This window comes from Nanorana parkeri, unplaced genomic scaffold, assembly GCF_000935625.1.
Source record: "Nanorana parkeri isolate BGI_ZX_2015 unplaced genomic scaffold, ASM93562v1 scaffold949, whole genome shotgun sequence".
Taxonomy (NCBI): Eukaryota; Metazoa; Chordata; class Amphibia; order Anura; family Dicroglossidae; genus Nanorana; species Nanorana parkeri.
Window position 1 is genome coordinate 325,650 of NW_017307217.1, and position 22,273 is coordinate 347,922.

The 22,273-nt window shown below is 39.0% G+C and overlaps 1 protein-coding gene across 2 annotated transcripts in view; it reads left to right on the forward strand.

Annotated features, from left to right (window-relative positions):
* The window catches only part of LHFPL3 (lipoma HMGIC fusion partner-like 3), a 41,473-nt gene extending 21,333 nt beyond the window's left edge, over positions 1-20,140 (forward strand). The window contains exons 2-4 of one of the 2 annotated variants that reach the window (XM_018566435.1): positions 1,075-1,311; positions 12,378-12,405; positions 19,706-20,140. In XM_018566435.1, coding sequence (XP_018421937.1) covers positions 1,075-1,311; positions 12,378-12,394 — 254 coding nt within the window. In that variant the 3' untranslated portion in view covers positions 12,395-12,405; positions 19,706-20,140. The remainder of the gene's footprint in view (positions 1-1,074; positions 1,312-12,377; positions 12,406-19,705) is intronic. The other variant, XM_018566436.1, reaches the window with a different exon arrangement.
* The last annotated feature ends 2,133 nt before the right edge of the window (positions 20,141-22,273 follow it).

Here is a 22,273-nt window from a genome sequence, read left to right on the forward strand (position 1 = left end):
AGTAGAAATCTCTCCAATGTGAGGTAAAATTTCTTCTTAATTTATTGTTACCCATTGGAAGAGTTTCCCTCACCTCTTCAGTAAGGCATAACATTTTGGATTTCCTGTTACTTACTGCCCCAGTGAAGGTAAAGGCGAGGAGCCTAATGGGGACACCTGTTTTGGTGACAACTGTCTTTCAGAAGATTTCCCTTCACTTTGGAGTGATTTACGCTCACTACCTGTTGTTTTTCTGGGACAGAAAATAAACAGGACAGGGAACACAAAATTAAGGGTTTTTAACATTCTCTACTCCAGCCTTTCTCATCCAGGGTGACCTGGTACCCTGTGGTGCCTTTTGGCTTCATCAGGAGTGCTGGTGGGAATGTGATGTAAAGGGGAGGGGATGAAGACTGAGGTGAAGGGGCTCCTAATGTAAAGGGGGGACTCTGATATGAAAAAGGGGCTCCTAATGTGAGGGGGGGGGGGCCTACTGATGCAAAGGGTGACTTTGATGTGAAGTGGGGGACATTTTCATCTGAAGTGGGCACTTCAATGTGTTTTTGCATGGTGTCCCCTGCCTCAAGATTTTGCATACTTTTAAATGGTGTTGTGGCTAATAAAAAGGTTGGGAAAGGCTGGTCTACTCTATCCAACTTAAAAAAATAGGTATGGTAGGCTTTAGATACACCTTAACTTTTGAATGAACTCATACTGGGCTCCAAAGGGCCACTTAATGAGTTCACTTTGTGGGGCACAGTATGTAAGATGATATAACAAATATAACAATAAATTATAGTTACGAATGCTGCATGAGCAGCACAGTTAAAATAAAAAAAAAGCCTTTGGGTTTACTAGCTTCTCCGTAATGATGGACATCTTTTGGGGGATAACAGTAATTTAAAAGAAATTTTGCATTTATCATAAAAAAAGTTGTCAGCTTTGAAATCCATCAATCATCCATTGTATTTTAAGTTTAAAAGAAAACAACCAACAGTGCATTTCCAAAGGTAGTAATTTTAGGAAAGTATAGCTTATTCAGTCTTGTTTTATTGTATATTATATGTTAATAGTATTCTTTTTTTTCTTTCCCAGCTGCCTGTCTTGTACTCGGTTGTATGATTTTTCCAGATGGCTGGGACGCAGATGAGGTTAGGAGAATGTGTGGGGAAAAGACAGACAAATACTCACTTGGTGCGTGTTCAGTGCGCTGGGCATACATTTTGGCCATCATTGGAATTTTGGACGCTCTCATCCTATCTTTCCTGGCCTTTGTACTTGGTAACAGATTAGACACATTGATGGCCGAACAACTAAAACTGGAAAGTAAAGGTAAGATTTTTTTTGTTAAAGTTTTCATTAAATGTTTTCAGCATCTCAAATATTGTATCTACCATGATTAAAACGTAAGTAAGCATAATATTTAACTACAACAAATAGTAAAGTTAACTTTACAGTTTGGCTGAATTTAGTTTAAAGCTGAACTCCGGGAGAGATATATTCCTTAATAGCCACAAAAGACATAAATCCACTTTGTGTACACCAAATGCCGTTTCACACCCTGATCCTACCTTATAAAATTAGGGGTGACATCATTACTGCAAATTAGGGATGTTCAGATACCAATGGCAATACTTGGCATTAGGGTTGCACAGATACCAAGTACAGTACTTGGTACAAGTACGAGTACATGTACCGATACTTTTGAGCTCCAAGACTACACTAGAGAAAAATTAAAAAATTAGGAGGCAGCTGTCATTTGTAAGGAGCACACGGAGCTCCTGGAATTTGTACATCTCTGTTTTAATGTACGATTTTGTTTTTATAACTATAAATAAAGGGATGCACAGATACCAGTTTTGCGAGTACGAGTACTGGTACTTGCCGAGTACTTACAAGTACGAGTACTGATACATTTTTGTTTATTGTCATGTGACAGTTTTTCTAAAACAATACAGACTAATGATTTCAGGACAGTGGTGGAGTGCCAGAGCCAGGTCCCAGCTGCAACCACTGCAACCCTGGTAGTTCTCATGAAAATGCCAAGTATCTGCACTGGTATTCGAAAAGTATCTGTGCATCCCTGCTTGGCATTTTCACGAGAACTACCAGGGTTGCGGTGGTTGCAGCTGGTGTAATGGATGTGGTTAAGCATGATTATGACAAAATGCCTATCTCAATAGATCAATTGTAATATATATGTTAATTTGCTTTTTGCTTGTTTGCCTTCCTCAAAACCTTACTCAGAAATTGGTGCTAAGCCCCCCCGATTTCCAAAGTACGCAGTAGAAATAGGAACCAAGTTGGCGCCTCCTCTCAATGATAAGCTAGAATATATAAACTAAAATACTTTTCTGCAATGCTACGCTTAAATATACACGGTCATATGTTAAATAAAACCACGAAAAGGAGAACAATAAAAACAGAAGTGATTTTACACTGATTGGAGTTGGTGTGATTTCATTTTCTCTCTGTGAGAGTATACTCTATTGAATCAGGCCAGGCGGCAGATATAAGTACGGAACTTTTGATCCGATGTAAATTTGGAACCAAGTCCAAAACACTGGGACCTAGCTCTGGCACTCCACCACTGTCCTGAAATCATTAGTCTGTATTATTTTAGAAAAACTGTCACATGACAATAAACAAAAAATGTATCAGTTCTTATATCTGTGAGTACTTGCACAAGTATTTGTACTTGAAAAAATTGTATCAGTGCATCCCTTATATATATATTTATAAAGAAATAATCATACATTAAAACAGGGATGCACAAATCCCAGGAGCCACGTATGCTCTTTAAAAATGACAGCTGCCTCCTAACTTTTTAATTTTTCTCTAGTCTACTCTTGGAGCTGGAAAAGTATCTGTACATGTACTTGTACTGATATGGTACTTGGTGTCTGAACATCCCTACTCAAATAGTCTATACTGGACTGTGGGAGCACCCCTGGCTGTGCCCCCCCCGGCTTTGGTAAATAAACATTACTATTCCATTAGTACCTGAACCCCATTGAAAACAAACATTTTCTACATGGCTTATACTGTATTTAATATATCTCAGCAGTTGTATAGAAGAGATCCTGTCTCCCTGCCTAACATACAGATAACCCCTATTTTCATGTAAGCACACAATCATTTATAATACTAAATGAATGCTCAGTGTACATATGGAAAATACTCTATAATATCCCTTTGATAAGACCACTAAACTGACAATACACCATTTAATTACTATAAAATTATTTAAAAACGGTAACATGTTCTTTCCATCATAGTATTTGTGTAATCTGTGATCCCTCGATTAATCGTTAATTTTTTTGATCGATCAAAATTATTTTGATCGATTAAAGTTCTTTGGCTCCGTACTCAAGGTGTCAGGAAGCAAGGGTTTGTCTGGAGAAAGCTCCAGTCCTGGGTCCAGGCTTTAGCAGTGACCAGCACCCGATGATTGCACAGCCCTTACGGAAAGTATGTTGGCTAGGGGAATTAGCTCCTGCTGGGAAATAGGAACAGACCGTGTTCAGGAGTCAAGAGGACTCCCCCAGAAGTCAGAGAAGAGTCAGTTGAGCTCCTGCTGGGAAGTAGGAACAGACGGTGTTCAGGAGTCAGGCGGACTCCCCCAGAAGTCGAAGTGGAGTCAGGTGGTGTGTGTGCTTGAGGCACACGAAGACAGCCAGGAAGGCTGGGAGAACTGGTGAGGCTAGGAGAGCAGTGAGCCTGATGGGTCGCCAGTACAAGTGCAGGACAGCACTACAGAGTGGACCGGTGGGTCCGAATTATTAATGTTAAGAGTGGAAGTCAGGAGGCTATACTTGGGTTGTGTTGCAAGCAGTGCATAGATGCTGTACTGAACAACCCCTGCGAGGGTATCCAATGTGGATGTGTGTCATCTTGGAATATGCTTGTCTGATCAGAGAAGAACAAATCAATTAATGGAAAAACCTGGTCATTCAGTATATTCAGCTAGGCAGGTGACCTCATTTTTTGTGGACATAATGTTGCTGAACCTAGACCTAATATCCAATGGAAGGTTTCTACCTATTTGCTTAGCTAAATCCAGGTGGAGACTTTTTTTTTGGACAGGCAGTGTATGTTCCAGAGTTTAACAGAAAAACAGATGCTGACAAAATAGAGTGTTTCTTTATCTTTACAATGATTCTGTCCAACGAAGCATGTGCACCCCCAAGTTCAGGGCCCAATTTACTCTCTCTGCTGCCCCAAGGCCAGGTTCCTCAATGCGCCCCCCTACCCGCCAAACACCCCCCAATGGAGAATGGCAGACCTGCAAGCTGCATACAAGTAATCTCGGCGGCATCACCAAGATCACTTGTACAAAACAAGTGGCAGCTTCCTGTACATTTAGCTCTGTTTGCCCAAAGCAGGGCTAAATGTAGAAAACTACCTGCTCGGCACCCGGAACTCCATGTCCCGGGCGTCGGGAGATAGGAAGTCCACTCCCTGCTGCCCCTCAACTCCCTGCTGCCCTGGGTCCAGGCGTTGGTTTGCCTTGTGGGAAATCCGGCCCTGCTCAAGTTATTCATTTTTCATACATGATAACCCTGAAGAGCCCATCCTAATGGATGCATTAAATCCAACTGGACAGTGATAAACCATGTAGGATTCTGACACAGGGTTGTGTAGACAAAGCTTGTGATGTGAGCATAGTGCCTGAAATTTTCAAGCTACACAGTAGTGTAGCAGGAAGAGATCCTTTTTATAGTTCAACTCGGGGTTCATTTACAGACTGCCAATGGAGGAGAGAGGCTGAGCAGCATTCTTAAAGCTGATGCGGCAGTGGATTGACTTTTGTGCTGTGATCCCCCACCTAATAAATATTAGAACAGGCATGACAAGTGAACCTTACTATACTAAGTTTGAGAGGTTGGAACTGAATCTTTCTTTATCTTAAATTGTATGTAAAGCCAAAATGTTTGTTTTTAGTTTTGGATACAGTAGGAAAGGTTTATAGTCTAAATGAACTTTTGATTTAAATCAGTTAAATACATTCTAGGTGCATCAAAACAAAAGGTGTTTATTTTCTTTAGAATGCCACCATTAGTAAAGCCATTAAGTGTTGCCAGTAGAAAAACCTGTTCCTTGCTAGCATACTGCAGAGAACGGCCCTTGCCCTGTGTGGAAGCAGTGGTCTCTCTGCAGAGGGTCAAACACTCCCCCTGCTGAGTCAGATGTAAAACTGTCCAATCAGCAGCAAGCATAAGCCTTTTTGATTGGAGAGCTACGGGTCTGACTTAGCAGGGGGCATGTTGGACACCTGCAGAGAGACCATTGCTTCCACATAAAGCATGATTTCTAGGGGCAGGCTGTTCTAATCTGTTACTGCTTTCTAAAGGAAAATAACTGCAAGACTTTGCACACCTTTTGTTTTGATGCACCTGGAATGTATTAAGCTGATGTAAACCGAAAAGGACTTAAGACTCCTATCAGGGTTTTTTTTTCTGTCTTCGTTCACAAGGGAGGTCTCTCTTTACCTACTGTTTGTGAAACACAACAGGAAATCTTACTAAAGTGAGGGGAACTCCTGCCCTACACTCTTGGCACCAGAACATTTTACACAATACTATAAACAAAGTTTTGCTTTTATATGCACTTAACAAATTGTAAAGCATGATATATAATGGCTCTTGAGAAGTTTTGTATAACATATGCAGGGCTTGAAACATTTTAGGATGTCTCACCAGTCAGTCAAATATTTCACCAGTCAGCATGACCGGACTATAGCCTTGCAATTTATGTTAACATTTTTTTGGGGACACATAGAGCTTTCTTTTGGAGGTATATAATCACCACTGGGTGTTTTTTTTACATTTTTTACTATATAAAGAAAAAAGTACCGTAAATTTTGGAGAAAAAAAAAACTGCTTTCCCTGTGTTATGTTAAAAAACATTTATCCTTACCCACATTTTTGGTAAAATATAAAAGACGGGGTCATGTCGGGGTAAATAGACACCAAACATGTCAAGCTTTACAATTGCCCGCGCCCGCAATATCGCAAAAAACTACCACACCGAAAATTGGCCATAGGCGACGCTTTAAAAGCTTTTACTGCTCATCAGTTTAGGGTGATCAGTGATTAATGGCCCGAGAATTATTACTCTCACTGCTACGTTCGCGGTGATAAGTAACATGTGCGGCACAATTTTCAAGCCCTGAATATATGCTTTAGCGCTACATTTTCCCAGCTATCATATACTGCTATATGTGCTGGCCTTTTGAAGTGAATAAAATTGAAAAAATAGCCTTAGCTGGAATCGTCTGCATTTGCTTCTGTATCACTGAGCAAACCCTGTATTCAAATACATTTTGATCCTGGTGCTGTGATTAAGTACACATTATTGACATGTATATATTATTGACATGTATATTAAATGCACTGCTGCACTTAAGCTGTCTTCCCCCCTAACGTCTATTTCAAGCTCTGATCTGTAAACCCGTCACTAAGCCACAGCCTGCTCATCTGGCACCTTATTAACAATCCTCCACTCTATTCTTACTGTATTAACACTTCTCTATTATTCCTCGGATCTTTTTTATAAGTATGCCATAATAAAACCTTTGACTTTTTGTTTCATGTAAAAAAGCCCTCAAGGCATACTGTACTTAAAGGGTCAGTTCATCCAACAGTGAGATATCTTAAAAATGCATTCAAGTACCTTAACCATTAACAAAAATGTATCCTATTTGTGTAACAGTCGGATGATCATCTCAAATCATCTCTGAATTGGTGCTGACACTGTCCTTCCTTCTGTAGGGTGGCTACTTTTGTTCCCCATGGTCCCTGTGTGTGTTGTAAAGTAGCCACCACTCCAAGCTCGCTCCTGTGATGGACTATTGTACAATCTCATGTTTAGTTAACTAATTTGTATTAAGATTGTAGTCCATCACAAGATCGAGCTTGGAGCGGTGGCTACTTTACAACACACACAGGGACCATGGAGAACAAAAGTAGTCACCCTTCAGAAGGAAGGACAGTGTCAGCACAAATTCAGAGGTGATTTGAGGATCTACGCCGAGCGATACACAAATAAAATACATTTTTGTTAATGGTTAAGGTATTTGAATCCATTTTAAGATTTAACTCCTGAGTTTAGTGCCACTTTAATCAGAAATACTCAGAAAAATACTGCATTCCTTTTGGGTGTGCTGTGCCAGGTGTATAGTCATGTTGTATTTTATTTTTTTCATTTAACACATTCTGGGAATAATTTGCCCTTCTCCTGTAAAGTTGAAACATTTTTGCTTATTAGAACCTAAGCATAATTAGCTGCTTGTTTGTTCCTGATTAGTACCTGAAAGTATTGAGGCCAAACAGAAATATAGAATAGAATTTTTATAGAAAAAAGGGCATTTTGTCACCCATGTACTAACACACAGTCCTGTGTGCAAGTAGGGATTCAGGATATAAAATAAGAAAAGGGCACTGATGTGCACAGTGACAAAGGAGACTTCTTCATGTGTTACTATGAAATAGTGTTTCTACCATCCTCCTATATCAAGAACATTTTAATTTCTATACCCTGCTCTGTGATTTTATTCCATGATACCTTTATGAAATAGTGTGGGGCTAGTGTGATAAATAGGATATTTCCAAGCTTAATAATTCATTTTATTACAGCTCCCTCATGTCATCTAAAGAAAATGCTGCAAATAGTACTGTATTTCATGTCACTGTGCTGCACCTATGTATAAATCTGTGCAATTTTGTCATTTTCTGGAAGCTGTATCAACTATGAAATAGAAATTTCTTAGGCTGCTAATCATTTTGTACTAATCCTTTTTGTAAGTAGGAACATTTATTTGGAACACAGCCACCATAAAAACTATCTACCAGAATTTGTTTTCTGTGTAAATATATTTCCTGCATTGTGGTGCACTGCTAAAAATAGTATATGTACCATCTTTTTCTGCATTTGGTGTGTTAGGCACCTCTTTTAAATGAATGGGGTACCTTAACGAATGCATGTTAACATGCGATAACTCACATGCATTAATGCACTGCACAGATTTATGGGGCATAAATGGTGGTTATGTTATGGATATCTTTGGAAACATTGCCGATAAAATGCTATATTTGAGCTTGGAAAGCTCTTGAATCCTCCAGGATTACAGTGCCCAATTCACTAAAGGGTAGTATGAGTTGGAACGTCTTATTTCGGCATGATTTCGCATTCCAAAATGTTCTCAAATAAACATGGTTAACTACAATTTACCACTCCAATGACAACATATTTGGAATTTTGATTTCTAACAATATATTTTAACACAATGGACTATTAGAAAGTCTCAGGCCCAGGAGAGGTTACAACTAAGAATGGTCTTATGTGTAACTAACCAGCATACCATGGGAAGGTAGTAGGTGGCCACCTCCTCCCTGATAAACTGGTTAGTGGTCTATTAGGAGCTTTGGGCTGGCTGCAGGCACTGACCAGAGGGGGAATTTGAAGGATACCTTCACATTAACACATAATCTACTTTTAGAAGTCAATGCCTGCTTCTGCCTCCCTATGATGCCAGTGCATTGGTCCTCTCACAGCACCATCCAAATGCTGAAGGGTTTGTAATCTGGTATTAATGAGGCAACGATCCCCCTTACCATGTGGAGGGCAGCCTGCATCCTTCCCATTCTAGGCTGGTAATGTGCGGGAAGTGGGGGCTATGTTTTCTTTTTGTTTATAAAACATTTGTTTAGCACTATGAATGTTGGGTCTCCATGAGCAGTCATTGCATACTAATTACGCAGTGTATTGATTGCCTATCTCACTCTGGCAGGATACAAATTAAAAGTGGCCTGCCAGTGTTTATTCACACACAAATTCTGTGGTGAATGCATTTTATAAATAGGGCAAAGGTTACAAAGTAAACATGTGGTGTATATCCTTATAAATATGTTCCTAAAGTGGACCAGTCATAAAATAATCTATCTTTTATACTATGAGTATAAATATAAACAGCTAAGGCAAACTGCTCCTTGTGCAAATTATCTGTAGATGAAATTGAGGTTTAGAGGGGGCTTATAAGAATTGGTAGTGACTTTAAGATTTCATGGTCTGCTGTGGTTGTACTTATGGCCTTGCTTTCATGAGAAATGTAAGCTGTAAAACTCTCCCAGCGCTGTCGTGTATGGAAATAGCATCCATGTCTTCAAAGGTAAATCAACCCACATTCGTTTATGTAACAAAATGTTGCTGTGCCCATTAGACCAGCAATGGTTATGAAATGACTAGGCTGTAAAATGTTGTAGACAAATTAGAATGAATGCCTAGAATTTCGAAGATTTTAAAGCTCATGAGCCATCTGAAATTTAAAGACTGATATATCTTTTACCCCGTTCTGGCATAAGGATTCCCAGTCCATACCTGTTCTTTCCTCTTATGTATAAGAATTACCATAGCATGACTTGTGTGATATGACACTGAGCTGAATGCGACCATTCCAAGAATGACGGCTATGCAGTGCATGCTGGGATTGCCAGTAACATCGCAAGAAGCATAGTCTTTGCAATGACTAGGCTATTAAATTACTTTCAATTTACTAGGAATAATAACCACCTAGGAAACAGCAACGTTATGTAATGGTAAACATAGATGGAAATATACATTGAGCAAACATAGATTTATTTATAAGTTAGATTTCTTTATAATTTGCAAAATTTTACATGCATGATTGTTTCCATTAGCCGTCAAGTTTCCAAAAAAGTGTTTTGTGACTTTTATCATGTCGGTGCATTTGTGGGGGGATGAAGGAAAGCAAAAATATACACATTTTAAAGCCCAATTTAAGCCACAGAAACAGAAATGCAGTCTGATAAGCTGTGTACTAATAACCTCCAACTTTATAGTCTTACCTCCTCTTTCCAGTTACAAAGGCTGTGCAATAAGTTTATATGACTGTGCAGTTCAAAAGGCACCAGAGTACTGCTCTTAGTAATATATTAGAACTGATCAGAGACACAGCTACCTTTTTCTGCAATTCAGGTCTGTGTAAGAAAGCTTGTGCTGAGAGGTGTGTCCATTACTCACCACTGCCGGCAAAGGGCAATGCAGTATGGGGGCTTGAAGCAGCATCTAGGCCTTTCCTAGCAAAAATCTGTCACAAATCATAACTCTCGGCAGGTAAAGGACCATAAAGAGATAAAAAGATGTGAGACATTTATTGAGCTTTTAAATTAACACACCTAGTATGACAACAGCCTCAATGCTTACCCATGACTTTGCTCACTTTATGGAGAAGAATTACCCCAAATGTCATACAAGGTGCTGAAAATATTTAATATTCTGTAAAATTAACTTCGTAGCACACGATTTCTGAAGGCTTTTCTCCTAAAGTAACTTTCAGAACTTATTCAATTAAGTTACGTTTTTTAAGATTCTTCCCTAAAGTAACTTTTATCATTTATTTAATGAAGTTCATTGGTTTTGTCTAGATTATAGTGTTATATTTTCAAGTTTGCTGTTAAATTTGAAGTTCCATCCACTGTGCAGCAGCAGATAATAAATCAAGGCATCCAGGAAATTTGGACTATGTTGCTTAAAGTGTATGTACAGCTAAATAAACTTTAGATTATGGTGAAGGTTTCGAACATCAGTTAAGGTTTTAGTGCTGTCTGTGACCATTATCACCAAGACAGGAAGTGATGGAAAATCCAAAATGTTACAGTTGTCACGGGAACAGGAGGTAAAGGGAAATCTTCTAATGAAACCTGTTCTGGTTATACCTGTTCAAGAGGGACATGCCCCTTGCTTTACGGAGATTTCCTCTCTCCTCCTGCTGTGTCTGCTGGACATGGAATGAAGGGAAATCTTCCCAATGACACACAAACAGAATAAAAATAAATAAATAACTCTATCCAAAAACTAAAAGAAAGTGCAAGTAACTGTTAGGGGACTTGACATAGCCTTAGAGCTCTGTGGTCAAACAACCCCACCAAAAGGCAGACATGTTCCAGTGTACCCTATGTGCACACATGTTGGAAGAACATATAGGAAACCATACACAATTATAAAATTAGCTGTATTTTTAAATAAAACCCTCAAGACCTATTCTGCAAATATACTGTAACTTTGTGAACTTCAAGCAGTAGAAATACATACTTAGCAGTATTCCTTTTATTGCTCCTTGTTGCCTAGGACCTGAAACCACAGTGAACTAGGGCTACAACAACTAATCGATAAAATTGATAATAATCAATAATGAGAATCGTTGCCAACGATTCTCATTATCGATTAGTTGATTCAGCTATCGTTCTCCCACTTCTCCCCTGTCCCCCCCAGCCGCCGCCGCTGCCACCGACTCTGCCGGTCACCTCCTCACTGCAGTCTGTCACCTCTGATCCCACTGCTGTCCCCCGCCTGTGTCAACAGAGGCAGCAGGCATCGGAGAAGACACAGACCGGCTGTTAGGTGATGGGGCCGAGAGAGGACGGGAGAGCAGAGGAGGACCTGTAGGAGAATTTTCTCTTTTAGGTCCCTCCTCTGCTGATTGACAGCAAGCAGTGGGAGGGTGCAATAGCCAGCCTGCTGTTGGATATTTCAAATTGCAATAGCCAATAGCAAACTGGCTATTGCACACACCCATTACCTACTGTGTTTACATTATTGCCCGAGGTTATGCAAGCCATGTGTGCTTCAATAGCTCCTTAGAAGTGGAAAGGTGACCCCTAATGCCACTAATAGACCCCTAATGTCACCTTAAAGAGCACCTGTCCCCTCCAATGTGCTATCACATTGGAGTCTTTTGAACCTCACCATGTGATAGCAATAAAGTTAACAAAAAAAGTTTAAAAAATAAAAGGTAAATAAAATAAATGTAAAAATACCAAAAAAAAGTAAAGGCCCCTCACTCCCGTGATTGCGTGCAAACACTTCTCCCACCTGCAGTGCGATCGCCTGTATTGGAACACTCGGTACCACAATGCCCTGCCTTCCAGTGCGGTGCGATTGCAAAAAATTGTGCATACAGTTTTATTCTGAAGTAAACTTTTTTTTTTCTGACACTCCATTTGTGTATATTTTTTTAATTAAAAAAATGGTATTTACATTTTTTTATAATCCGATTAATCGAAAAAATTATCGGGCAACTAATCGATTATGAAAATAATCGTTAGTTGCAGCCCTACAGTGAACAGTGTTTTAACAGCACTGCATTTTAGTGGTGTAAACAGTGCCCTTGGTCATGATGGGCAGTACTTTTAGATGTGGTTCTTATGTGGTGTCATACAGTATTGTAGAAAACCTCTCAACAAGAAACGTTATCTGGGCATTTGCAGCTGGCTGTTTGTCAGTTTGAGCTCATATGATATTATGTATGACTTCCCATCTCTTTAATATCTTTGCCCAGATAAGTTAAACCCTAACAGCATATTTTCCCTTCTCTACAGATGATGGCAATGCCTAAGGCATTAAGAGGTATGTACAGTGTAAGGCTGATTAATATACGAGCATGGCACTTAGATGGACAAATTGTGAATTGTTTATACGTGCTTCTGCCTTTATATTTGCATGGCTTCTTGTGGACAAACTGTATTTTGTAATATTAGGAATCATGTATGTTTTATGTTATTTTGCAGTTACTGTTATCTTCTAACCTAAAGGAAGACTAGTATTCATTTGTTAATGTTTAAAGTACACCTATGCCCAGACTATGAACATTCAACTCTTAACATATTCTTAACAAGCAGTAAAGGAGCTTTAAAACAAACCCCTGCACACCTCTCTAGCTGCTTGTAATGTAAAATAATTAATTCTCAAAGATCACAACAAAGTTTAATATCAGTGCACAATACCAGTGCACTATTAGATTAATAATAGTGCACAAAATATAATAGTCTATTTTCTGGTCAAATAAAAAGATAAGCGTTGCACTTAGTAAATAGAAACTATGCCAGAACCGTCATTTTCATATGCGTGCACACCCGACACGTGTGTTTGCGGTCCTATGTATGTTTACATAGGGACTTGGGGATTTTTTAAAGGGTTTTTAAAATCTTTTTAAACTTTTCTTTTTTTTTTCTTTTTATATTTTACTTAAAATTATTGTTATCACAAGGGGGCTTATAAGCATGTCACAGGTTCCCTTTATGGGGTAACAAGGGCCTATTAGACCCCTAATGTCACTTGTGCAGTCTTTTGAATGTGACTGAGTGCAGGCCTTGATCAGCTTCTTCCACAGGTTAGGGAGGTTGGAAATTGTCAGGGCTGAACCTAGAAGTGATCAGAGCTTAGTGATTTCAGGTTTGTTCTTCACAGGGGAGATCAAGCAAATGGATGTTCACTGATCTCCCACTGCTCTTCATCCTGGCCCCTGCCATGAAGGTTCTGAGTACCCATGAGAGACAGGGAAGCCCAGGACACATGGAGGGGGTGAGAGGCAGACCGCACATTACTATACATGTAAAAGCTTCAAGAAAACCGACTGCTCATTGTGACTATAGCTATAACCAGGAGTCTGTTTACATATTGATGCTGCTGCAAACAAAGTACTTACATCTATGACATTGAAAGGGTTCAAATTTGATTGCTTTTCTTTTAATATACTTTACTCTATACTTAAGGGCATGGCATTGTTGCCTTAGCTCAGCTCAGAATCAACCAAAACCGCTCTATCTACAGTTCCATTTTTGTTATATATGTGTATACTACCAATAGTAAGGGCCCGTTTATTGGCATTTAGAAGATCTATGATACAGATAATGTAATCTCGCATCAGTTGCCACTGACAGCTTCTCAACTCAAACTAAGGCCTTTGCTTAAAGGGAACATGGAACCAGAAAACATATACAGGTCAGGATTTCCAACATTTACTTGCATACTTTTTTTCTGATGACTGACCTAGTAAGTGCTAAAATTAGAGGGTTGGCATGATAGCCAGATAACACATGTTTTCAGATATTTTCTTATGTCCAATACATACTCTATATTGGACATAAGGACATACCATTACTAGAGCAGAGGAGGTGAGAGGCTTCAGAGACCAAACTAGGAGCCAGCAGTTCAGTTGAGTATAACCTATTTTCGCACTTAGATGGAAACAAGCACTTAACCCTTGCAGTACCGGGTAGCCCCACTGCAACGGTTAACAATTTTCTTTTCCTATCTGTAAGTAATGAAATGTTTCTGAGCCCAGGTTGTCATGTACCCTCCCCTAGCCTGCTGAGGAGAAATTCAGGTCCACCTCTGCTTATTGACAGCAGCAGTGGGCGGGTGCAATAGCCATCTGGGCTATTGCCATTTGAAATAGCCAATAGCAGCCTAGCTATTCATTCCCTGCTATATATTGTTTTCTTTTCTGGTTTTTATTTTATTCTGACAGTGGCTGCCAGCCGCTGTCAGAATACAAATTAAAAACCCAGATAGCAGGTAACAGCTGATAGCAGGGGATATTGGAAAGGTTAACTCTGCTAGATAGAGCAGAGTAAACCTTTCCGGGATAAAATGTTTCTCTCGCGGGCATCTCTATCTTATAGCGGGAGACTCCCGGAACGGCCGGGAGAGTTGGGATATCTAATATTGTTTACCAGAAACTGCAAAATAATTCTGCACACAATAAAAGTGCATCTGTACATGTATCAGTGTGTCTGTTAGCATAGTGAAAGTTGCCTACTAGCATCCTTTATATTTCTCATGAAAAAGATATGTGCCTCTTTTTGCAGAAATATGGTTCAGGCTGAACATAAACATGCAGGCTTCTTTAGTAAGTCAGTGCAGTAGTGATAATTTGTATCTCACAGCAACCAATTCCCAATGTGATATACTCAAATTTGTAAATTATCAATTCTGATTGCATTGCTTTATATTTAGAGCTACTTCTGATATGCCTTTCAGAAATTCTGGTTTTGCTGAAGGACACATCCATGCAATTCCAGCAAGTATGGATCTGTAGTTTGTGAGAAGGCGAGTGTGGTTTGCATATTACACTCATCTCTGTGTTTCCAATCCTCAGATCCATCACCTGAGTAGTAAGAAAATGCAGCCTGCCTCTTAAGGGCTGACGTATAAAGACTTTGAAGGAGTTAGAGCAGCGTTTCTCCACCTTTTTTTCATTCATGGCACCCTTTAAAAGTATTTAAAATCTTGAGGCACCCCAGTGTAAAATGTAGAAAACATGTCCCATATCCAAAATCCGTAACAGACCCTAATCCCAGATTTGTATCTGGTATGCATTTTAAGGGTACCCCATGCAAAAACACATACAAATTGGGTTCTCCCTTCAAATCAGGACCCCCCTTTACATCAGAGTCCACCCCCCTTTTACATCAGAATCTCACCTTTTACATCAAAAGTCGTCCCCCCTTCACATTACAAGCCCTCCTCTTCACATTAGAGCCCCCCCCCCCCTTTCACATCAGAGTCCCCCTTTACATTAGGAGCCCTTTGCACATCAGAAGCCTGTCTGCACCATGGAAAGGCATAATGCTGTGAAAAAAATTCAAGGCACCCCTCAAGGATGACAGAAGAAACGCCAGGGTGCCACAGCTCCCTGGTTGAGAAAGACTGAGTTAGAGTAGCATAGGCATTTCATACGCTCATCTGCGCCATCTAGCATTTTTAATATTGCATGAACAGCATTAGCCCCGCTGTACACTGTGTGAAGCCTTTATATATCAGTAAAGCAAAACAAACGACAAACGCACTCAACAATTTGTTACCAGTTATACAGTAAGGTGCACACGAAATGGGCTTTGAACAGTAGAACAGTAGAAAGGCATCATGGCACACTCACAAACTAGCATGTAAAACAACTTGTCTCACCACTAAGTACAATGACAGAGGTTTGGATACACGTCTTCTGCAAAGGATGTGTAAGCCGCACTGCCGCGCCAAGGCACCTCTTATAGTGCGGTCCTAACTCAAAACTATGAGAGTCTCCATCTTGGAGCACATAGGGCAGAAGATATCAAATTGGGTGCAGGCCTGTCAGGAGGACGCCCCACCTCCTTAAAAGGTACAGGAACACACAAGGGATCCCGCACATCCCATTGGCAGCTGAGAAACCCCATGCGTCGCTGCACCAAATCGGTAAAGCAAAACAAACGACAAACACACTCAACAATTTGTTACCAGTTATACAGTAAGGTGCACACAAAATGGGCTTTGAACAGTAGAACAGTAGAAAGGCATCATGGCACACTCACAAACTAGCATGTAAAACAACTTGTCTCACCACTAAGGACAATGACAGAGGTTTGGATACACGTCTTCTGCAAAGGATGTGTAAGCCGCACTGCCGCGCCAAGGCACCTCTTATAGTGCGGTCCTAACTCTAAACTATGAGAGTCTCCATCTTGGAGCACATGTATCCAAACCTCTGTCATGCTTTTTAAAATAAGCATAATATTTGAAAGCTGCAGTTTTTTAACACAGCGGGCCCTTTGACTATATATTTTTTGGAACCTAGCCTTTTCTAAAAAAGTTAATCTGTAAAATGGAAATAGAACTGCACTAAACGTATAAAACAAAACTGAATTTCTACCAATTCCAAAAACCAAGTCATGGCCATTTTGCTAAACGTTCCGTGTTTATGTCCCCCATCTCCTTACCATAAAGCACATGCTGCATCCAAATCCGATGATTTTCATGGGTTTCTACACTCTTAATTTTGGTAGCAAAACAAGAGTTGAACTGTTATGTGACAATCCTTTAATCTAGGAATATTAAGACAATTAAAGATTTAATGTATTTGACCTATCAGGAAGCACATTTTCACTTACAGTGAATCGAAGAACAGGGAGATGTGCCAAATCCCAAAATACCGAGAATTTATATAAGAGAAAATCATTTTGCAATGGTTTGCAATACCTCTTCTTACATTCCCGAATATTGCATTTATTGGTTATTGCAAATGTGCATGATATCACTAAACATCCCAGATCAGTAGTTCTGTCTAATGGAATTTTGATGCATAGCTTTTACCACAAATTTTGGGGTGTTGTGGAATATGATGTTATATTGGCAGTTCTAATTGTTGTCACCAGATATAGGGGCCCCAATTGGAAGATTTCTACTCTGATCCTATTCTGTTCACAACTCAAAATTGTGGATTTTCGCTTACTTTCAAGTTCAACCATGTGTCACATGACAGAACATTACTGCCCAATTATCTGGAGTTGTCATAGCTCATGTATAAACACATCATGTCTTAATGCTGGTGCTTAACTGCTGTTGGCACACTTTCTCTCTCTATCAGCAGTGAGGGTCACTGTATGTCGTATGTGCATATAGTGGCTCCAAATAAATGAGCAGTAATGTTCTGCTCACCCTTTAAGTTCAGTCATGTGACTGTCTTTGAACACGTGACAGAACCTGCAAGCAAGGGTTAAGCAGAACATTACTGCCCATTTTCAGGAGCTGTATATGTATAAACACCGGGCCTTACCAATGCTACTGTCTCTCACTTACTATGCATGCTCAGTGCTGTCACAGGAGACAAATAAGACTGAACAGGGAGCCACAATCCATGAAATCACCTGCACACTGTGTTCACATGAGAAGACAGGACACTTTATTGTCACCAACAGAAAGCAACATTCAAGGCCTTTAGGGGCCTCTTCCTTGGGCAGCAGTGACCAGTCAGTCAATGCTGCCCAAGGAAGAGGTCCCTAGTGGCTTTCTGTTGGTGACAATAAAGTGTCTTGTCCTCTCATCTGAGCATGGTGTGCTGGTGATATCTTGGTTTGTGGCTCCTTGTTCAATGCCATGTAGTTTCCTGTGACAGCACTGAACGTGCATATTAAGTGTGAGAGACAGCATCAGAGAGGCAGAGAGACATTAATTTGAGAGACAGTATCAACTACTTGGATTACTGAACATGGAAGCCACATGCACAGTGCAGTGACATAGAAAGCGGGAGGGAAGATCAACAGCTTGGGCCAGTACAGAGAGGGATTCGACACTCCCAGAAGTGTCTTTACTCTATCCAAAAATGTTGACTATACATACACTTTAAGCAGATCATAAAGGTGCAGGTTAGTATGGGGAAGATATTTCAATACACCGGAGACTGGCTGTCTGACCATTATAAAAATTATCAGAAAATCTAATGACATAACAAGTGCAGTATTAAAAGCGAGACAGAGTTTTTGGTGAGGCCCCATTCACTAGTGAACAAGTAGCACAATTTAACCCATTATGCCATGTTTGTCACACATCAGAATAGCATAGCCCATTCGTTTTCAATAGGCTGTCCTACAACAAAAAAGTTGATGATGCAGTTGGAGCTGCAAGCTCCATGTGTTTTCACACATTTATTGGGCCTTGATGCACAACTTGTTTACCACATATGGGGTGCCAATAACAAATAATTTAATCACAATTGCAACATTTGCTTTTTGTGCATTTCCTGACTGTGCGCAAAATTGCATGATTTTGCTCACGCCCATGTGTGTGGCAAGTGGGATAGAGGTCTAAAAGCTTACGGGGTCGAAGCAAAGGCCACCATTATTTTCCTGATCTAGGTTTTGGCATGGACACTTTCATTTGGGCCCCCTGGTATCTGGAGTTTTACATTTGTTATAAGTTTGCTTTTTTTTAAGGGTCAAACCTTATGTCCCCCAGGGGGAGTCAAACTTGTCCTCTTTACCAATAGCATGTACAGCATACATCCCTTTAGCAAAACTTAGTGGGAACTAAACTTTCTCTTAAAACCACTGGATGCCCTGTATTTCTATTATACTTGCTTGTCATTGACATGTTTATATTCAGTGGGCTAAAGCTGAACTCCAGCCAAACAGGTAAAGAGGGTTGATACCATGTCAAATTTAGGTACTTACACTGCTTGAATAATTAATACATTTAGGCCTCATTCACACAGCTTAGAGTCGGTCCGTACAGATCCGTGCAGCACCTATTGGGCCGTTCCTGTGATTGTACGCTTCCTGATGGGCGGCCGTATGCCGCTGTACGCTCACCCGAGCTGCACAACTGTGCGGGTGTCTGTGCTCGGACGCAGACAGGATCCATCCTGTCTGCATCCAAGTACGGACATCCACACACGCACGGATCTGTACGGGACGAATCTAAGCTGTGTGAATGAGGACCTAATGCTGTAGTAATAATTACAGAGCTGCATTAGTGTGTGCCTTTTATATCTGCCTGGACTCCAGCTTTAAAATGAAGATAAAGAACATTTTTCTCAAAGCTTATGAGTTACATATTATGGAAAGTGTCCACCATCACCTCAAAATACTTTAAATTAATGACTTTTGACAAGTTTTATTTGAATAACAATTTAAAGCTTATTTAAACCCAAGAACAAAAATGTGATGTATTGCAGCTTACTCATCCTTAAATATGATGGATGTATTTGTTTTCTGTGTTCAGGCTTTTGATTTCTTTTCTTTTCACTATGTGATATTGACAGTAACTCCCTGTCCTAGAGTGACAACACCCATTTACCGTACTGTATCAGATATAATAAAACATCTACAATAGTATATTGACAGGCCAAAAGGGAGCAAATAAGGGAAGTTAGTTGTTAGGGTTTACACACACTTAGAAATATCTCATATTTAAACGACACGTTGTTTTATTTGCAAATTGTTTACTTTTTTGTACATTTAACTCTGCATCGCGACTTCTCATAGTAAACAGTAATGAACAATAATGTGGTTGCTGAGTTTACTGCAATGTTATACTTTTAATCTTTTGTTTGTTTGAGACACATTACTCTTTGCCAGTCATTATTTACATCTGAATGATTTTTCCTTTGCAGGTCTCCTATGTTAATATTTTTATTAGCAAGCACAAGTGGAGAAAGCTATGGAAATGTTTTTATACACCATCATGCTACATGGAGAAAGCTTCAGTGTACGAGGACGTTTCAGAAGTTACTTTTCACAATTGGTTTAGAATAGAAGAATATTGGTGTACCCACTTGGATTATACCCCGGCTCTATTTCTACTAACTCCTCTAATGTATGGCTGGGACTGCACCACACACACAGTATTTGGATAAAATGTTATTCGGTGATTCATAAGTGGTTATTCATTCTTTTCTATCATTCTACAAGAATTGTGCACATTGCTTGTGAAGAAAAATATCAAAGGTTTTTTTAGGTTTCTGTCGGGTATGTTTTCTTCCTGTTAAATGTTCTTTACTGATTCCTTTCTTTGATTTATAGATCACAAGTATTGCTTTATTTAATGTAGTGAATAAAGATAACATATCTATCTGGCACTGAACATTTTAAGGATAGAAGCAATTTTGAAACACATCATACTTGTGATGTATGCCAACAAACAAAGCAGGTTTGCAAGTGAAACCTTTTTCCTCTTCTTTAAATATTAGTATCATGGCTACAACCAGTATAAAACACCTTCTGTTTAATTTCCTATTTTCCCAACATGAGCGCAATCTTGTGCAAAGTTATATTAAACAAGACAGGTTGGCATCCCTTTGGATATTCGTGCCTGTAAAAGCTTGTTCATAACAAGCTAGCCGAGGTCACATGGGATGTGCTCGATAAATATCGGAGATGCCGGATTTCTGCCTTGCTTCCCTTCTGTTTCCTTTTTTTTTTACTCCACAAAAGTTCTTTGCTTTATAGAAAACATTTTTTGGCCCCTGGCACTAAAGGCATAGAATACGCCAGGTATTAGAAGCAGATGAGTATTTATTAGTAGTATTTTTATTTACTATTAATATTATTTATTGATAGTATTATTTTTGGATTTTATTGCAAAGGTACACTTATCATTTAAAGCACGTTCACCTTTTATTTAAACATTATTTAGGTGCAAAACAGACTTCTCTCCTTTTATACATTTATTATATGACTATTATGTCATACTATTAATATTATTTATTGATAGTATTATTTTTGGATTGTATTGCAAAGGTACACTTATCATTTAAAGCACGTTCACCTTTTATTTAAACATTATTTAGGTGCAAAACAGACTTCTCTCCTTTTATACATTTATTATATAACTATTATGTTTGTTTTGACATAATCATAATTTTTGGCACTAAAGGCATAGAATAACCCAGGTATAAGAGCAGAATAGTATTTATTATTAGTATGTTTTTATTACTATTAATATATTTTAATTAATACTATTGTTTAACAGTATTATTTTTTTATGTTATTGCAAATGTACACTTATCCTTTAAAGCACATTCACCTTATATTGAAACATAGTAAACTGCTCTCCTTTTATACATTTATTGTATAATTTTGTATGTTTGTTTTGATGTAATCATTATTCTGCAAAGCAGATGAGTTTAAACACATTTGTACACAACAGATGACATCAGCATGAGATAAATGAATCTCAGTCTTTTCTGCAGTGTCTACGGAAGATTGTATTTGCTATAACCAATTAACCTCATTTCAGGTCATACGTGAAACACATGGGAGTCTAGAGTATAAAAAAAAAAAGTTGCTGTCAAATGATAAATGTATTTATGAAGAGATGTGCTTATGGTAGATTCCCATTTTATTGGTATCTTTACATGATATAATGTGAAATATAATATTTATTGAATATTAATTTGAATTGCAGTGACATTATTGAAGTTGCCTTCTTAGAACAGTAGACATTCATGTTTTTCCAGTTCCTGACAAGTCCAATGGAAAATGATTTAAATCACTTTTTATTCCCCAGCGCTAAAATGTGAAATCCAGATATATTGGTATACATCACAGATATTGCCAAATATGTATAAATATATATATTTAACAGGCTTATAGCTGTCCCAAGCTGATAAATGCTTATTTGTGCAAAACATGGAACATTGGTTTCTATTATTAAAATATATATTGCCTGGCCAAAAAAAGTCACAGACTCTAATATTTTGTTGGACCGTCTTTAGCTTTGATTTCGGAACACATTTGCTGTGGCTTCGCTTCAATAAGCTTATGCAATGTCACAACATTTATTTCCATCCAGAGATGCATTAATTTTTCCATCAAGATCTTGTAGTGATGATGGAAGAGTCGGACCACTATGTAAAGTCTTTTCCAGCACATCCCAAAGATTCTCAATGGGGTTAAGGTCTGGACTCTGTGGTGGCCAATCCATGTGTGAAAAATGATGTCTCATGCTCCCTGAACCACTCTTTCACAATCTGAGCCCAATAAATCCCGGCATTGTCATCTTGGTAAATGCCCGTCCCATCAGGGAAGAAAATACCTATTGATGGAAAAACCTGGTCATTCAGTATATTCAGGTAGGCAGCTGACCTAATTTTATGGGGACATAGCATTGCTGAACCTAGACTAATTATCCATTGGAAGGCTCTTACCTATTTAGTTATTTACTTCGCTAAATCCAGGTG